The sequence below is a fragment of the Panulirus ornatus genome, chromosome 55 (genome assembly GCF_036320965.1).
Source record: "Panulirus ornatus isolate Po-2019 chromosome 55, ASM3632096v1, whole genome shotgun sequence".
Lineage (NCBI taxonomy): Eukaryota > Metazoa > Arthropoda > Malacostraca > Decapoda > Palinuridae > Panulirus > Panulirus ornatus.
The window spans coordinates 38935463-38955260 of record NC_092278.1 but is presented as its reverse complement, the minus strand read 5'-3'; the positions used below and the strand labels follow the sequence as shown (position 1 = coordinate 38955260).

At 41.5% G+C, this 19798-nt stretch overlaps 1 protein-coding gene across 4 annotated transcripts in view; it reads left to right on the top strand.

Annotated features, from left to right (window-relative positions):
- Positions 1 to 19798, top strand: part of LOC139765716 (probable phosphorylase b kinase regulatory subunit beta) — a 217915-nt gene that overhangs the window by 7328 nt on the left and 190789 nt on the right. For all 4 annotated transcript variants that reach the window (XM_071693507.1, XM_071693508.1, XM_071693511.1 and 1 more), the window contains exons 3-4: positions 9007 to 9142; positions 15328 to 15535. In XM_071693507.1, coding sequence (XP_071549608.1) covers positions 9007 to 9142; positions 15328 to 15535 — 344 coding nt within the window. The remainder of the gene's footprint in view (positions 1 to 9006; positions 9143 to 15327; positions 15536 to 19798) is intronic.

Below are 19798 nucleotides of genomic sequence, written 5' to 3'. Positions count from 1 at the left end.
GGTGAGTGTTCAAATTACAGAGGAATATGTTTGTTGAGTATTCCTGAGAAATTTTATGGGAGGGTATTGATTGAGAGGGTGAAGGCATTTACGGAGCATCAGATTGGGAAGAGCAGTGTGGTTTCAGAAGCGCTAGACGATGTGTGGATCAGATGTTTGCTTTGAAGAATTTATGTGAGAAATACTTAGAAAAACAGATGGATTTGTATGTAGCATTTATGGATCTGAAGAAGGCATATTATAGGGTGGAGGGAGATGCTTTATGGAATGTATTAAGAGTATATGGTGTGGAAGGTAAGTTGTTAGAAGCAGTGAAAAGTTTTTACAAAGGATTTAAGGCATGTGTACGAGTATGAAGAGAGGAAAGTGATTGGTTCCCAGTGAATGTCGGTTTGCGGCAGGGGTGCATGATGTCTCCATGGTTGTTGAATTTGTTTATGGATGGGGTTGTTAGGGAGATGAATGCAAGAGTTTTGAAGAGATGGGCAAGTGTGCAGTCTTGTGGATGAGAGGGCTAGGGAAGTGAGTCAGTTGCAAGTATGCAGTCTTTTGTGGATGAGAGAGCTTGGGAAGTGAGTCAGTTGTTGTTCGCTGATGATACAGTGCTGGTGGCTGATTTGGGTGAGAAACTGCTGAAGTTGGTGACTGAGTTTTGTAAAGTGTATGAAAGAAGAAAGCTAAGAGTAAAAGTGAATAAAAGCAAGGTTATTAGGTTCAGTAGGGTTGAGGGATGAGTTAATTGGGATGTAAGTTTGAATGGAGAAAAACTGGAGGAAATGAAATGTTTTAGATATCATCATTTAGATAACATCAACAGTGTTACATGGTTTTTAGGCTTGGGCTATAGATAGGGTTGTGCTGAGGAAGGTGGAAATGTTGGAAATAGATGTTTGAGGACAATATGTGGTGTGAGGTGGTTTGATCGAGTACGTGATGAAAGGGTGAGAGAGATGTGTGGTAATAAAAAGAGTGTGGTTGAGAGAGCAGAAGAGGGTGTATTGAAATGGTTTGGTCACATGGAGAGAATGAGTGAGGAAAGATTGACTTAGAGGATATATGTGTTATAGGTGGAGGGAACGAGGAGAAGTGGGAGACCAAATTGGAGATGGAAGGATGGAGTGAAAAAGATTTTGAGTGATCGGGGCCTGAACATAGAGGAGGGTGAGAGGCGTGCAAGGAATAGAGTGAATTGGAGCGATGTGGTATATTGGGGTCGATGTGCTGTCAATAGATTGAACTAGGGCATGTGAAGCGTCTGGGGTAAACCATGGAAAGTTTTGTGTGGCCTGGATGTGAAAAGGGAGCTGTGGTTTCGTTGCATTACACATAACTAGAGACTGAGTGTGCATGAATGTGGCCTCTTGTCCTTTCCTAGCGTAAGAAATAAGTAGATGATATATGTGTATGAGTTGGAAGAGAGGAAAGTGATTGGCGGTTTGCGGCAGGGGTGCGTGATGTCTCCATGGTCATTTGATTTGTTAATGGATTTGGGTTTTAGGGAGGTGAATGCAAAAGCTTTGTGGAGAGGGACAAGTATACAATCTTTTGTGGGTGAGAGGGCTTGGGAAGTTAGTCAGTTGTTGTTTGCTGATGATACAGCACTGGAGGCTGATTTGGGTGAGAAACTGCAGAAGCTGGTGACTGAGTTTGGTAAAGTGTGTGAAAGAAGAAAGCTAAGAGTAAATGTGAATAAGAGCAAGATTATTAGGTACAGTAGGGTTGAGGGACAAGTCAATTGGGAGGTAAGTTTGAATGGAGTAAAACTGGAGGAAGTGCAGTGCTTTAGATATCTGGGAGTGGATTTGGCAGGGGATGGAACCATGGAAGCAGAAGTGAGTCACAGGATGGGGGAGGGGGCGAAAGATCTGGGAGCGTTGAAAAATGTGTGGAAGGCGAGACCATTATCTCAGAAAGCAAAAATGGGTGTTTGAAGGAATAGTGTTTCCAACAATGGTATATACGGTTGCAAGGCGTGGGCTATAGATTGGGTTGTGTGGAGCAGGGTGGATGTGCTGGAAATGAGATGTTTGAGGACAACATGTGGTGTGAGGTGGTTTGATCAAGTGAGTGATGAAAGGGTAAGAGAGATGTGTGGTAATGATTCTAGTGTGGTTTTGAGAGCAGAAGAGGGTGTTTTGAAATGGTTTGGTCACATGGAGAGAATGAGTGAGGAAAGATTGACATAGAGGATATATATGTCAGAGGTGGAGGGAACGAGGAGAAATGGGAGACGAAATTGGAGGTGGAAGGATGGAGTGAAAAAGATTTTGAGTATTCAGGGCCTGAACATGCAGGAGGGTGAAAGTCATGCAAGGAATGGAGTGGATTGGTACGATGTGGTATACTGGGGTCGACATGCTGTCAATGGATTCAACCAGGGCATGTGAAGCATTTGGAGTAAACCATGGAAAGTTTTGTGGGGCCTGGATGTGGAAAAGGAGCTGTGGTTTCACTGCATAACACATGACAGCTAGAGACTGAGTGTGAATGAATGTGGCCTTTGTTGTCTTTTCCTGGCACTACCTTGCGTGCTTGCAGGGGGAGGGGGGTGTCATTTCATGTGTGGCGGGGTGGCGACGGGAATGAATAAAGGCAGCAAGTATGAATTATGTACATGTGTATATATGTATATATCTGTGTATATATATATATGTACACATTAAAATGTATTGGTATGTATATGTGCGTGTGTGGACGTGTATGTATATACATGCGTATGTGGGTTGGTTGGGCTATTCTTTCATCTGTTTCCTTGCGCTACCTTGCTAATGCGGGAGGCAGTGACAAAGTATGATAAATAGTGGGGGAGAAATGGGATGTATTTAGGGAAGCAGTAATGGCTTGTGCAAAAGATGTTTGTGGCATGAGAAGCATCGGAGGTGGGCAGATTAGAAAGGGTAGTGAGGGGTGGGATGAAGAAGTAAGGTTATCAGTGAAAGAGAAGAGAGAGACATTTGGACAGTTTTTGCAGGGAAATAATGCAAATGACTGGGAGATCTATAAAAGAAAGAGGCAGGAGGTCAAGAGAAAGGTGCAAGAAGCAAAAAAGTGGGCAAATGAGAGTTGGGGTGAGAGAGTACCATTAAATTTTAGGGATGTGCTAGAAATGAGATGTTTAAGGACAATATGTAGTGTGAGGTGGTTTGATCGAGTAAGTAATGAAAGGGTAAGAGAGATGTGTGGTAGTAAAGAGAGTGTGGTTGAGAGAGCAGAAGAGGGTGTTTTGAAATAGTTTGGTCACATGGAGAGAATGAGTGAGGAAAAATTGACCAAGAGGATATATGTGTCAGAGATGGAGGGAATGAGAAGAAATGGGAGACAAAATTGGAGGTGGAGAGATGTAGTGAAAAAGATTTTGAGTGATCGGGGCCTGAACATGCAGGAGGGTGAAAGGCGTGCAAGGAATAGAGTGAATTGGAACGATGTGGTATACCGGGGTCGACGTGCTGTCAGTGGATTGAACCAGGGCATGTGAAGCGTCTGGGGTAAACCATGGAAAGCTTTGTGGGGCCTGGATGTGGAAAGGGAGCCGTGGTTTCGGTGCATTGTACATGACAGCTAGAGACTGAGTGCGAACGAATGTGGCCTTTGTTTTTTTCCTAGCACTACCTTGTGCACATGCGGGTAAAGGGGGCTTTCATTTCATGTGTGGCGGGGTGGCGACAGGAATGAATATGGGCAGTCAGTATGAATTATGTACATGTGTATATATGTATATGTCTGTGTGTGTATATATATGTATATGTTGAGATGTATAGGTATTTATATGTGCGTGTGTGGACGTGTATGTACATGTGTATGTGAGGGGTTGGGCCATTCTTTCGTCTGTTTCCCTGCACTACCTCGCTAATGCGGGTGACAGCGACAAAGTATAATAAATGAATAAGAATAAAAAGATGTTTTGGAAAGAGGTAAATAAAGTGCTTAAGACAAACGAACAAATGGGAACATCAGTGAAGGGGGCAAATGGGGAGGTGATAACAAGTAGTGGTGATGTGAGAAGGAGATGTAGTGAGTATTTTGAAGGTTTGTTGAATGTGTTTGTTGATAGAGTGGCAGATATAGGGTGTTTTGGTCGAGGTGGTGTGCAAAGTGAGAGGGTTAGGGAGAATGATATGGTAAACAGAGAGGAGGTAGTAAAAGCTTTGCGGGAGATGAAAGCCGGCAAGGCAGCAGGTTTGGATGGTATTGCAGCGGAATTTAGTAAAAAAGGGGGTGACTGTGTTGTTGACTGGTTGGTAAAGTTATTTATTTATTTATATATTTATTTTGCTTTGTAGCTGTCTCCTGCGTTAGCGAGGTAGCGCAAGGAAACAGACGAAAGAATGGCCCAACCCACCCACATACACGTCCACACATGCAAATTATTATTTTTTATTTTGCTTTGTCACTGTCTCCCGTGTTTGCGAGGTAGCGCAAGGAAACAGACGAAAGAAATGGCCCAACCCACCACCATACACACGTATATACATATACGTCCCCACAGGCAAATATACATACCCATACATCTCATTTTACATATATATATACACACACAGACATATACATATATACACATGCACACAATTCACACTGCCTTTATTCATTCCCATCGCCACCCCGCCAGACATGGAATAACATCCCCCTCCCCCTTATGTGTGCGAGGTAGTGCTAGGAAAAGACAACAAAGGCCCCATTCGTTCACACTCAGTCTCAAGCTGTCATGCAATAATACCTGAAACCACAGCTCCCTTTCCACATCCAGGCCCCACAGAACTTTCCATGGTTTACCCCAGACGCTTCACATGCCCTGATTCAATCCATTGACAGCACGTCGACCCCAGTATACCACATCGATCCAATTCACTCTATTCCTTGCCCGCCTTTCACCCTCCTGCATGCTCAGGCCCCGATCACACAAAATCTTTTTCACTCCATCTTTCCACCTCCAGTTTGGTCTCCCACTTCTCCTCGTTCCCTCCACCTCCGACACATATATCCTCTTGGTCAATCTTTCCTCACTCATTCTCTCCATGTGCCCAAACCATTTCAGAACACCCTCTTCTGCTCTCTCAACCACACTCTTCTTATAAACACACATCTCTCTTACCCTTTCATTACTTACTCGATCAAACCACCTCACACCACATATTGTCCTCAAACATCTCATTCCCAGCACATCCACCCTCTTGTGCACTATTCTATCCATAGCCCACACCTCGCAACCATACAACATTGTTGGAACCACTATTCCTTCAAACATAGCCATTTTTGCTTTCGGAGATAATGTTCTCGACTTCCACACACTCTTCAAGGCTCCCAGGATTTTCGCCCCCTCCCCCACCCTGTGACTCACTTCCGCTTCCATTGTTCCATCCGCTGCCAGATCCACTCCCAGATATCTAAAACACTTTACTTCCTCCAGTTTTTCTCCATTCAAACTTACCTCCCAATCGACTTGACCCTCAACCCTACTGTACCTAATAACCTTGCTCTTATTCACATTTACTCTTAACTTTCTTCTTTCACACACTTTACCGAACTCAGTCACCAGTTTCTCCAGTTTCTCACATGAATCAGCTACCAGCACTGTATCATCAGCGAACAACAACTGACTCACTTCCCAAGCTCTCTCATCCCCAACTGACTGCATACTTGCCCCTCTTTCCAAAACTCTTGCATTCACCTCCCTAACAACCCCATCCATAAACAAATTAAACAACCATGGAGACATCACACACCCCTGCCACAAACCTACATTTACTGAAAACCAATCACTTTCCTCTCTTCCTACATTTACACATGCCTTACATCCTTGATTAAAAACTTTTCACTGCTTCTAACATGACTCATGGTGAGGTGCTTCAGGACTGGTGGAATGCTTGCATAGTGCCATTGTACAAAGGCAAAGGGGATAAAAGTGAGTGCCCAAATTACAGAGGTAATTCCTGGGAAATTATATGGGAGGGTTTTGATTAAGAGGGTGAAGGCATGTACAGAGCATCAGATTAGGGAAGAGCAGTGTGGTTTCAGAAGTGGTTGAGGATGTGTGGACCAGGTGTTTGCTTTGAATAATGTATGTGAGAAATACTTGGAAAAGCAAATGGATTTGTATGTAGCATTTATGGATCTGGAGAAGGCATATGATAGAGTTGATAGAGATGCTCTGTGGAAGGTATTAAGAATATATGGTGTGGAAGGTAAGTTGTTAGAAGCAGTGAGAAGTTTTTATCGGGGATGTAAGGCATGTGTGCTTGTAGGAAGATAGGAAAGTGATTGGTTCTCAGTGAATGTTGGTTTGCAACAGGGGTGCGTGATGTCTCCATGGTTGTTTAATTTGTTTATGGATGGGGTTGTTAGGGAGGTGAATGCAAGAGTTTTGGAAAGAGGTTCAAGTATGCATTCTATTGTGGATGAGAGAGCTTGGGAAGTGAGTCAGTTGTTGTTCGCTGGTGATACAGCCCTGCTGGCTGATTCATGTGAGAAACTGCAAAAGCTGGTGACTGAGTTTGGTAAAGTGTGTGAAAGAAGAAAGCTGAGAGTAAATGTGAATAAGGGCAAGGTTATTAGGTACAGTAGGGTTGAGGGACAAGTCAATTGGGAGGTATGTTTGAATGGAGTTAAACTGGAGGAAATGAAGTTTTTAGATATCTGGGAGTGGATTTGGCAGTGGATGGAACCATGGAAGTGGAAGTGAATTATAGGGTGTGGAAGGGAGCGAAAATTCTGGGAGCGTTGAAAAATGTGTGGAAGTCAAGAACGTTATCTTGGAAAGCAAAAATGGGTATGTTTGAAGGAATAGTGGTTCCAACAATGTTATATGGTAGCGAGGCGTGGGCTATAGATAGAGTTGTGCGGAGGAGGGTAGATGTGCTGGAAATAGATGTTTGAGGACAATATGTGGTGTGAGGTGGTTTGATCGAGTAAGTAATGAAAGGGTAAGAGAGTTGTGTGGTAATAAAAAGAGTGTGGTTGAGAGAGCAGAAGAGGGTGCTGACAGATTAGTTTATTGGAAAGAGTGTGATTAATAAGCTCTGTCATGATCTTGAAAACCTTTTGCCTTAACACACTGAATGTAAGGTGAGAGTTTGAATTACTTATAATGAATGTGAGAGTCTGTATGAACTTGATCTTTACCATCTAAATGAGAAAATGGTGAAAGATGATAGATAAATAGTTTGGTAAAGAAAATAACTAGATAGGAAGGTATGAAAATAAAAGGAAATAGTTGATTTGATGCTAAGATGAATCTGTATTCTTTCCATGGTTAAATGAAGTCTTGATGCTTATTCTTGAAAGCATTGCTGTTTTGTCTTTAGAATTATTTATGAAAGTCACAGTTGACCTCAGTTCTTCTAGATGGATCAAGTAGTTTTGGAGGGGTTGTGTGAACAATTATTATTGTCTATTAACAATTTCAAAAATAAGGCCACTGATTTGATAGCATTTGAACTTTTCAGAGGTAAGCAAATTTGTGGTATATACCTCATTCATAGATTTTATAGCTGATAAGTGCTTTACCTCAAGAATGACATTTCATATTGAAAGAATGAGTCTAGATTATAACGGTAAAATTTTGATATTTGATTTTTATTTATCTGTCTGTCTATCTATCTATCTATATCTCTGATGCCTGTTCCCATCTGGAACTTCAGTGCCACTTCCTAACCTTTAGTGTTTTATCCTTAACAGGCCAATTGAAGGGGGCAAATCTAGGAATGTTGCAGAGCCTCCTACCTAATGTTCCTACTGACTTCTACTACATAACGCTTTTGCCTAATATTCTTACCTATTATTTCTGCCTAATGCTAGAGGTGAAAGTATCATTGGTTTTATGACGTATGAAATCAATACTTTGATTTTCACTGACTTTTGCATATTAGCTAGGTGCACTTTAATCTTGATTGCAAAGCTATTTATTGTATAATCCTGTAGAATTTCAGCATTTTTAGTTAAGATTTAAAATTTTTCTTTATTATTAATCTTTTTTCCTCTCATTGCTGAATGCAAGCAGAATGTAGGAGAGCAGCTGACTGCTCACCTGAAAAATCAGTCATGCCAACATAGCTTATTTAGGAGAGCAGTAATAGTTAATGCTTGTAAAATAGTTGTTTACTAATGAACAAATACAAAGCTTTATTATATATGACTATTTACTTTTAGTTCACGGTTATCTCCACCTAATCAAGATTTTTTTCTACTAGATAGTGATTGTGTGGCTTCTATTACACTGTGTCCCGTACCAAATGATTATTATAAGTTCCTCAGCTTGCTCTCAGGCATAAGATAAATGTGAGATTCTGTTAAAAACAATTTTCTCTGGATATAAGAGGATGAGTTAAGAGAAAACTGCCGCTCAACTTCTCTAATCTTTTCTTGGATATCAGAAGAATATTTTCCAGCCAGGAGAAAAAGTTATGGATGAGATAGTGCCAGTGACTGATGGTGAGATTAGTGATGTTACATCATGAATATTTTGCTGTATGTTCAACTGATTCTATGTGTCTTCAGTCTCTTATTCCCAGGAAACTGCCCTCTGTGGGTAAGTAGCCCCAGAGGATGTCTCGAGGCTGCTTTATCTAAACACACTTCCCTTGCAAGCTCCATCCCTTACACAATATCCTTAGTTCTGTTCCCTCATCATTCCATTCCAGGATGCTGGCTATCTTTACTTCACTCAGCTTTCTTTTGCCTTATTCCTGTGTGTTTTCTTTACCACTCTTTGACATTATACACCTTATCTTTATGAATATATTTCAGCTGGCTGAAACCTAGAAATGCCTTATTCTGTGTTTATGTTTCTTACCTCAAGGTTAGGGTTGGCAGTTTAGTGTAATAAAAGTATTGTTGAAATTTAAGCTATTAGCAACTTTTCCCTTCTGATTAGATTTTGATTTCCTAAGATTGGATGGTCACAGACTTAGGGAAGTCTTTCATAGTTGATAGCTCCCAGGTTCCTTGGCTTACATTATTGTAGGTTCATTGTAGCCTTTCTTATTGACTGAGTTTTGTTTTTTATTTTCACAGTGAAACGCCAACTACTGCAGAACCAAAGTATCACAATTGGGCTTTTTCCATGTACCAGCCAAGACAAGGAGGTGGCAGATATACGCACAACAATTTACTGTGCTGCATCCATCTGGAGTCTCTTCCAAGCTTACAGGTGATGTTTGGGCTTCATATTATGTGGCATAGGTTGATTGATTATTTTGGATATACTTTCACAGTGAACCTGATAATCGTGCTCTTATTCACATTTACTGTCAGCTTTCTTCTTTCACACACTTTACCAAACTCAGTCACCAACTTCTGCAGTTTATCACTCGAATCAGCCACCAGCACTGTATCATCAGCGAACAACAACTGACTCACTTCCCAAGCCCTCTTATCCCCAACAGACTGTTTACTTGCCCCTCTCTCCAAAACTCTTGCATTCACCTCCCTAACATCCCCATCCATAAACAAATTAAACAACCCTGGAGACATCATGCACCCCTGCCGCAAATCGACATTCACTGGGAACCAATCACTTTCCTCTCTTCCTACTTGTACACATGCCTTACTTCCTCGATAAAAGCTTTTCACTGCTTCTAGCAACTTACTTCCCAACCATATACTCTTAATATCTTCCACAGAGCATCTCTATTGACTCTTATCATATGCCTTCTCCAGATCCATAAATGCTACATATAAATCCATCTGCTTTTGTAAGTATTTCTCACATACATTCTTCAAAGCAAACATCTGATCTGCACCTCCTCTACCACTTCTGAAACCACACTGCTTCTTCCCAATCTGATGCTCCGTACATGCCTTGACTCTCAATTAATACCCTCCCATATAATTTCCCAGTAATACTCAACAAATTTTTACCTCTGTAATTTGAACACTCACCTTTATCCTCTTTGCCTTTGTACAATGGCACTATACATGCATTCCGCCAATCCTCAGGCGTTAAGGGTTGAGGGCCAAGTGAATTGGGAGGTAAGTTTGAATGGAGAAAAACTGGAGGAAGTGAAGTGTTTTAGATATCTGGGAGTGGATTTGGCAGCAGATGGAACCCTGGAAGCTAAAGTGAGTCACAGGGTGGGGGAGGGGGTGAAGGTTCTGAGAGCATTGAAGAATGTGTGGAAGGCGAGAACATTATCTCAGAAAGCAAAAATGGGCATGTTTGAAGGAATAGTGGTTCCAACTATGTTATATGGTTGTGAGGCATGGGAGAAAGGCATGCAAGGAATAGAGTGGATTGGAATGATGTGGTATACTGGGGTCGACGTGCTGTCAGTGGATTGAACCAAGGCATGTGAAGCGTCTGGGGTGAACCATGGAAAGTGGGGCCTGGATGTGGAAAGGGAGCTGTGGTTTCAGTGCATTACACATGACAGCTAGAGTCTGAGTGCGGATGAATGTGGCCTTTGTTGTCCTTTCCTAGTGCTACCTCATGCGCACACGAGGGGAGGGGGATGTGATTTCATGTGTGGTGGGGTGGCGGCGGGAATGGATGAAGGCAGCATGCATGAATATATGAATGTGTATATATGTATATGTGTATGTATATGTATTTATACATTGAAATGTATAGGTATGTATATGTGCGTGTGTGGATGTTTATGTATATACATGTGTATGTGGTTGGGTTGGGCCATTCTTTCGTCTGTTTCCTTGCGCTACCTTGCTAATGCGGGAGACAGCGACAAAGTATAATAAAAAAAAGATAACTTTCACAATATCTGTTTATTGTTCTAAATCTCTGATGCCCTTTAACTCTGGGAACTATCAAAGGGGTGGTTTTAGCAAAAGAGTCTCCACTTATCCCTGTTCTTGCATGCTTCCCTTGTGTATGCCAGTCACAACAGACTCTTAACCAATAGTAGGTGAATACAGAGAGGAGCCCTAGGAGTGTTTTGGAAGATATAATTTTCAGGAGCAGTGGTAAATTAGCTGATAGACTAAAGTAGCATCTGATGGGAGATGCCTTGACCAATGCTGATTGAGTAATGTTGCCAGATAGAACATCCACCACCTGAATAATTTTAAACTGTCCAGGAAACATACATTTAGAAAAACTAGGTTATTAGGTATTCAGGGTGGTGATTTTAATGCTTAGAGAAACATGGTAGGGAGACCTGCATAAAGAAGACAGGAAATAGAACTGATTATCTCAAGTAGCAGCTGCATTGATCATGACCATGTCAGAAGTAAAGGAATCAGGGGGAAGGGTTTCAGGAGGATCAGGGGCATGCATTGGATGGAAGGAATTGTATTGAATTTCTCTTGATTGCTTTGATTTTTTAGTTTTTTTTTTTTCAACAACTGTATCTTCTTTAGTTTTCTGGGGTGTACAACTATTAGTTGATACTTTCCTTTATCTCTAGAGATACTGCTCAGTTTCCTCACTTTCAGTTACTTATCTATTAACCATTATCACCCTGATTTTCATCGTAGGGATTCCAGTATCCCTGTGCTTCTTATCACCTTTCCTTCAATAGGAAGTCCTTTATGGTCAAAATCAGAATTTACTTCCTCAAGCATAATAGTTACAGCAGCATTTAAAACTTTTTGTTTACTTTTCATGATAAGGCTTGGTAAGACTGTGTAGGCTGAGCTCATGGACAACTTTTAATTCACTGCTTCTTTGTGTCAAGTATTAATGTTAATGCATATTTGTAAAAACAACAGTCTCATTGGTTACTCAGAGAGTCTTAAAATGGTCACTGCCAAGTTTTTGTGGCTTAGAATTTTGTGTCATACAATGATTTGGAGAGAAACTGGCTGGATCACATGGCAGTTGGCAGAGGTGCCTGCTGGGAGTCAGTAGCTCTTATTCATTACTTACAATACTGACTTCCTCTACAGTGCTTTAGTGTACTGGAATGTAGTGATCATAGTCTCCAATGATTACTAATTTATAGATGATATATGTTTTTTGATGACTCAAAATAATTAGTCGTAGCATAGTAGACATGTCATCTTCATTACCTACATATTTGTGCTGTACTGAAACTGGCACCATTTTGAAAGGATAGTCACATACACTAACAGTCCATTAAGTATGGAATCAGTCTCAAGACAAAGATGAATTAGTAGAATGCCACAAGAGCTGAGATTAGATAAGATTGTAGCATGATTAAGGATACTACTGGGTAAATGTGGAAAACAGTACGGAAAGAATTAGAAAAATATTCCTCCTATGTCATAACTTCCTACACAGGGATGTAATCACTGCATCTTTTTAATCCTTACACGTATTCCATATCATACACATTAGAAAAGTAAATTTTTGTTGTACTGATCACCTTTTCCTTCGTGAGCAAATTCACCACTTTCTGCAATTTCTTACGCAAATACACCATGAGTGCTGTATTATCACCAAACAACAACTGACTCACTTCCTAGGTCCTCTCATCCCTCATGGACTACATACTTGCCCCTCTTTCCAAGACTCACATTTACCTCCCTTACAGCCACATCCACAAGCAAATTTAAAAACCATGGTGACATCACACACCCCTGCCAGAGACGACCCTTCACTTAGAACCATTCACTCTCCACTCTTCCTACTCATACACATGCCTTACACCCTTGATGAAAACTAAGTGCTCCTAGCAGCTTTCTTTCCACACTATATATTCTTAAGACTCTCCACAAAGCATCTCTATCTATCCAGTCACATGCTTTCTCTGGATCTATAAATGCCATACAAATCCATCTGTTTCTTTAATTATTTCTCTCACACATTCTTTAAAGCAAACTCCTGATCCACTTATCCCTTACCATATCTGAAACCACTCAGCTCCTCCCCAGTCTGATGTTCTGTAGATGCCCTCATCTTCTCAAACAGAACCCTCCCATACAACTTAATTGGTACATTCCAGGACTATTCCTCTGTGGATTGAACTCTCACCTTTATCCCCCTTGTTGTTATACAATGGCACTACACTTGTAGTCTGACAATCCTCAGGCACTTCACCATGATCCATATACTGAAAATCTTTATTAAGCATTCAACAACACAGCACCACTTTTCTTGATAAAATCTACTGCAGTTCTATCCATTCCAGCCACTTTGCTGCATTTCATCATTTATAGAGCTTTCACCTCCTGTTCACCAAACCACTCTCCATGTCTCTGTTCATGTACCAACCCAATCCAAACTTCCTACATCTCGCACTTTTTCATCAAACTCATTCAACAGTCCTTCAACATTCTCACTTCTGTTTTCATCCCTACCTGTTATCATTTTCCCTTTTGCTCCATTCACTGATATTTTAGTTCCCTTGTTTTCACACATTTTTAACTTCCTTCCAGAAGATCTTATTTTCCCTAAAGTTTACTGATACTTAGTCACCTCAACTCTCATTTGCCCTCTTTTTCAGCCCCTGCACCTTTCCCTTAACCTCTGGTCGCTTTTTCTTATACATCTCCCAATTATTTTCACTCCTTCCTTGTAAGTAATGCCCAAACACCTGCCTTAATCTTTCTTTAGCATCTTCATCCCACCTCCCACCTTTCACATGCCACATGCATCTCTTGCACATGCCATTGCTGCTTCTCTTAAGTATCTCCAATTCCTCACCCACTCCCCTTGCTCTATTCACTCTCACCTTTTGCCATTTTACTCTCAAACTCTCCAGATATTTCTTCACATAGGTTTCTTTTCCCTCTTATCCCTGGGGATAGGGGATTAAGAATACTTCCCACGTATTCCCTGCGTGTCGTAGAAGGCGACTAAAAGGGGAGGGAGCGGGAGGCTGGAAATCCTCCCCCCTCGTTTTTTTTAATTTTCCAAAAGAAGGAACAGAGGGGGGCCAGGTGAGGATATTCCACAAAGGCCCAGTCCTCTGTTCTTAACGCTACCTCGCTAACGTGGGAAATGGCGAATAGTTTAAAAGAAAGAAAGAAAAGAAGGTTTCTTTTCCAAGCTCACTTACTCTCACCATTCTCTTCTCACTGATGTTTCCTCTTTTCCATAAACCTCTACATATCTTCACCCTGGCTTCCTGAAAATAGTGATCAGACATCCTACCAGCTGCTCCTCTCAGGACATTTACATCCAAAAAACCTTTTACACTCCTACCAATTAATATGTAATCCAGTAATGCTCATTGACTATCTTTCCTACTTACATATGTATTCTTGTGTGTTCCTCTTTTTAAACCAGGTATTCCCAATCATTAGTCCTTTTTCAGCACAAAGCTCCACAAGTTGTTAACCATTTTCATTTGTAATACTGAATACCCCATCCCCCTAGTTATACCCTCAACTGCCTTATTACTCACTTTCTTTCAAATCACCCGTCTTCAATACTCGGTCTCTTACATCAAAACTACTGACACTCACACAGCTGCTCTCAAACACTTGCCTTGCATGATCTTTCTTCTCATGGCCAAGTTTATAAGCACTAATAATCACACATCTTTTTGGCATCCACTTTCGGTTTTACCCACTTCACTCTAGAAATTACTTCCTTACAATCTCACACACTCTCACATCTCCTAGAGTAGTAGTGCTGCTCCTTCCTTAGCTCTTGCCCTTTCACCAACCCCTGACTTTTAAACATTTCCAATCCATTCTTCCCCCTTGCCTTTGTGCTTTGTTTGACTAAGAACCAGAGCATCCAACTTTGTTTCCTCAAACATACTATCTGTCTCCCCTCTCTTCTCATCTTGGTTACATCCACACACATTTAGACTCCCCAGTCCGAGCCTTTGAACTTTCCTTGCTTGGCTCCTTCTTTTGTTCTGTTTTTTAGAAATTTAGATACAAAAAGGAGGTTTCCATCTAGAATTTTTCTCCATATTTTCCCCTTTTTTCTGTTTGTCCCAAGTGTTTAAGAACCATAATGTATTACTTTCGTTTTTGCTTTTGGGAACTGAGTGCTTGTGTGCCCCCATCACTAACTATCCCACACAATACTCAGGATGATGCTGCATCACATGATTACTGTGTGGCTGTTGGCAACTCAAGGGTGGACTGTTTTGATAACTACTTCTTTCCCTGCACCTCAAAGCTTTGGAACTCTCTACCTTCCCATGTCTTTCTTAATAACTATCACATGGCACATTTTAAAAGATCGGTTTTGCACTTCCTCTAAAATTTATAAATAAGTTTTCTTGTCTTTTCTCTTTCATAATCTCTGTATTTCAATTAAGGCTTGGCCTTGATGTGGATTTGTGTCCATGACTGGGGCTTCCAACTTGAAAAATTATTACCATCATTTCTGTTAATATTTTTGATATCCTAATTTCTTTGTCACTCATCTGTCATGCTCTTTTTCTTTCTCCAGGCCCAGAGCTGATAAAGTTAATTGTAATAGAATATTATTACCACCATTTCTCTCATTTACAGGCGCATAGATGATGACCGTGGGAAGGCATATGAACTCGGCCAGTCATGTGTCAAGTGCATGCGTGGGATATTGACATGCTGGATGCGACAGACAGAGCATGTGGAAAATTTTAAGAAGGGCCAGCAACCCAAATATGCTTTGCATTCCAAGTTTCATCTCATAACTGGAGAGCAGATAGTATCATCAGATAACTATGGCCATCTTCAGGTATGTTGCAACCCAAAGACATGTAGAAAGTGTGAGTTTGTTTTAAGTTGCACCATAGTTGTTCTAAATTTAGTTTGTGTTGGAGAATTAAGTTATGAGGATGTTTACAGAAAGTTAGGAATATGATTACTTTTTTCATACTTGATCACCATTTTCTTTGTTAGTGAGGTAGTGCCAGGAACAAAGAAAGGCCACATCTGCTTTTTTCCATTCTCAAGTTATCATATGTGCCAAAACCACAGCAACCTATTAACAGCAAGGCCCCACAGACCTTTCCATGGTTTATCCTGGATGCTTCACATGCCCTAGTTCTGTCCACTGACACCATGTCGACCCCTGTACTCCACATCATTCCCATCCACTCTGTTCCATGCACTTTTTCTTCCTGTTGCATGCTCAGGCCCCAGTCACTCAGTATCTTCCTCACTCCATCCTTCCATCTCCAATTTAGCCTCCTCTTTCTCCTTGTTCCCTCCTATTCTGATGCATATAGCGACCTTGTCAACTTTCCTCACTGATTCTTTCCTTATGTCCAAACCATTTCAATACACCTTCTTCTGTCTCAACCACACACTTTTTATTACCATACATCTCTTGTGCCTTTCATTACTTACTTGATCAAACCACCTTTCACCTCATATTGTCCTCAAACACTTCATTTCCAAAACGTCCACCCCTCCTCTGTGTTGCTTTATCTAAAGCCCATGCCTTGCATCCATATAATGTTGTTGGGGCACTGCCAAATAACTCATTCTTTCCAGACATTCTTCAGCTCAACCAACACCTTTGCCCCATACCCCATCCTGATTCACTTCCACTTCCTAGGGTCCTCCAACTTTTCTCTATTCAAACTCACACCCCAACTAACCTGTCCCTCAACCCTGCTGAACTTAATAACCTTACTTTTATTTACATCAACTCTCATCTATCTCCTTTTACACAGTCTTTTAAACTCAGTCACCAACTTGTGTAGTTTCTCACTTGATTCTGCCACCAGTGCTATATTATCAGCAAGCAAAAACTGACTCAATTGCTAGGCCCTCTCATCCCCCACAGACTGCACACTTTTTCTTCTTTCCAAGACTTGCATTTGCCTCCCTCAGCACCCCATCCTATCTGTTGTATCTAACTATCTATCTATCTATCCATCTATATCTGTCTATCTATCTGTCTATCTATCTGATGCCTGTTCCCTTAATGAACTCCCAACCATAAACAACCATGGTGACCTCACACACTCTTGCCACAGACCAGCCTTCACTTAGAACCATTCAGTCTTCTCTCTTCCTACTCGTACACAAGCCTTACACTCTAAATAAAAACTTCTCTACTTCTAGCAGCTTTCCTCCCAAACTCTATATTTTTAAGACCATCCACAAAGCATCTCTGTCAACCCAATCATATATTCTTAGGACGTTCCATAAAGCATCCCTATCAACCCAATCATATATTCTTAAGACCTCACACAAAGCATCTCTATCAACCCAATCATATACTTTCTCCAGATCCATAAATGCCATGTACAGATCCATTCTTAAAAGGAAACACCCGATCAACACATCCCCTATCGCTTCTAAAACCACACTGTTCCTCCCCAATCTGATGCTCTGCATATGCTATCATCCTCTCAATCAATAGTACCCTCCCATTCAACTTTTTTTTTTTTATTATACTTTGTCGCTGTCTCCCGCGTTTGCGAGGTAGCGCAAGGAAACAGACGAAAGAAATGGCCCAACCCCCCCCCCCATACACATGTATATACATACGCCCACACACGCAAATATACATACCTACACAGCTTTCCATGGTTTACCCCAGACGCTTCACATGCCTTGATTCAATCCACTGACAGCACGTCAACCCCGGTATACCACATCGCTCCAATCCACTCTATTCCTTGCCCTCCTTTCACCCTCCTGCATGTTCAGGCCCCGATCACACAAAATCTTTTTCACTCCATCTTTCCACCTCCAATTTGGTCTCCCTCTTCTCCTTGTTCCCTCCACCTCCGACACATATATCCTCTTGGTCAATCTTTCCTCACTCATCCTCTCCATATGCCCAAACCACTTCAAAACACCCTCTTCTGCTCTCTCAACCACGCTCTTTTTATTTCCACACATCTCTCTTACCCTTATGTTGCTCACTCGATCAAACCACCTCACACCACACATTGTCCTCAAACATCTCATTTCCAGCACATCCATCCTCCTGCGCACAAATCTATCCATAGCCCACGCCTCGCAACCATACAACATTGTTGGAACCACTATTCCTTCAAACATACCCATTTTTGCTTTCCGAGATAATGTTCTCGACCTCCACACATTCTTCAAGGCCCCCAGGATTTTCGCCCCCTCCCCCACCCTATGATCCACCTCCGCTTCCATGGTTCCATCCGCTGCCAGATCCACTCCCAGATATCTAAAACACTTCACTTCCTCCAGTTTTTCTCCATTCAAACTCACCTCCCAATTGACTTGACCCTCAACCCTACTGTACCTAATAACCTTGCTCTTATTCACATTTACTTTTAACTTTCTTCTTCCACACACTTTTCCAAACTCAGTCACCAGCTTCTGCAGTTTCTCACATGAATCAGTCACCAGCGCTGTATCATCAGCGAACAACAACTGACTCACTTCCCAAGCTCTCTCATCCCCAACAGACTTCATACTTGCCCCTCTTTCCAAAACTCTTGCATTTACCTCCCTAACAACCCCATCCATAAACAAATTAAACAACCATGGAGACATCACACACCCCTGCCGCAAACCTACATTCACTGAGAACCAATCACTTTCCTCTCTTCCTACACGTACACATGCCTTACATCCTCGATAAAAACTTTTCACTGCTTCTAACAACTTTCCTCCCGCACCATATATTCTTAATACCTTCCACAGAGCATCTCTATCAACTTATTTATTTATATTTATTATGCTTTGTCGCTGTGTCCCGCGTTAGCCAGGTAGCGCAAGGAAACAGACGAAAGAATGGCCCAACCCGCCCATATACACATGCATATACATACACGTCCACACGCAAATATACATACCTATACATCTCAACGTATACATATATATACATACACACACAGACATATACATATATACACATGTACATAATTCATAGTCTGCCTTTATTCATTCCCATCGCCACCTCGCCACACACGAAATAACGACCCCCTTCCCCCTCATGTGTGCGAGGTAGCGCTAGGAAAAGACAATAAAGGCCCCATTCGTTCACAGTCTCTACATGTCATGTAATAATGCACCAAAACCACAGCTCCCTTTCCACATCCAGGCCCCACAGAACTTTCCATGGTTTACCCCAGACGCTTCACATGCCCTGGTTCAATCCATTGACAGCACGTCGACCCCGGTATACCTCATCGTTCCAATTCACTCTATTCCTTGTACGCCTTTCACCCTCCTGCATGTTCAGGCCCCGATCACTCAAAATCTTTTTCACTACATCTTTCCACCTCCAATTTGGTCTCCCATTTCTCCTTGTTCCCTCCACCTCTGACACATATATCCTCTTGGTCAATCTTTCCTCACTCATTCTCTCCATGTGACCAAACCATTTCAAAACTCCCTCTTCTGCTCTCTCAACCACACTCTTTTTATTACCACACATCTCTCTTACCCTATTATTACTTACTTGATCAAACCACCTCACACCACATATTGTCCTCAAACATCTCATTTCCAGCACGTCCACCCTCCTGCACGCAACTCTATCCATAGCCCACACCTTGCAACCATACAACATTGTTGGAACCACTATTCCTTCAAACATACCCATTTTTGCTTTCCGAGATAGTGTTCTCGACTTCCTCACATTCTTCAAGGCTTCCATAGAATGCTTGCATAGTGCCATTTTACAAAGGCAAAGGGGATAAGAGTGAGTGCTCAAATTACAGAGGTATAAGTTTGTTGAGTATTCCTGGGAAATTATATGGAAGGGTATTAATTGAGAGGGTGAAGGCATGTACAGAGCATCAGATTGGGGAGGAGCAATGTGGTTTCAGAAGTGGTAGAGGAAGTGTAGATCAGGTGTTTGCTTTGAAGAATGTATGTGAGAAATACTTAGAAAAGCAAATGGATTTGTATGTAGCATTTATGGATCTGGAGAAGGCATATGATAGAGTTGATAGAGATGCTCTGTGGAAGGTATTAAGAATATATGGTGTGGGGGTAAGTTGTTTGAAGCAGTGAAAAGTTTTTATCGAGGATGTATGGCATGTGTACGTGTAGG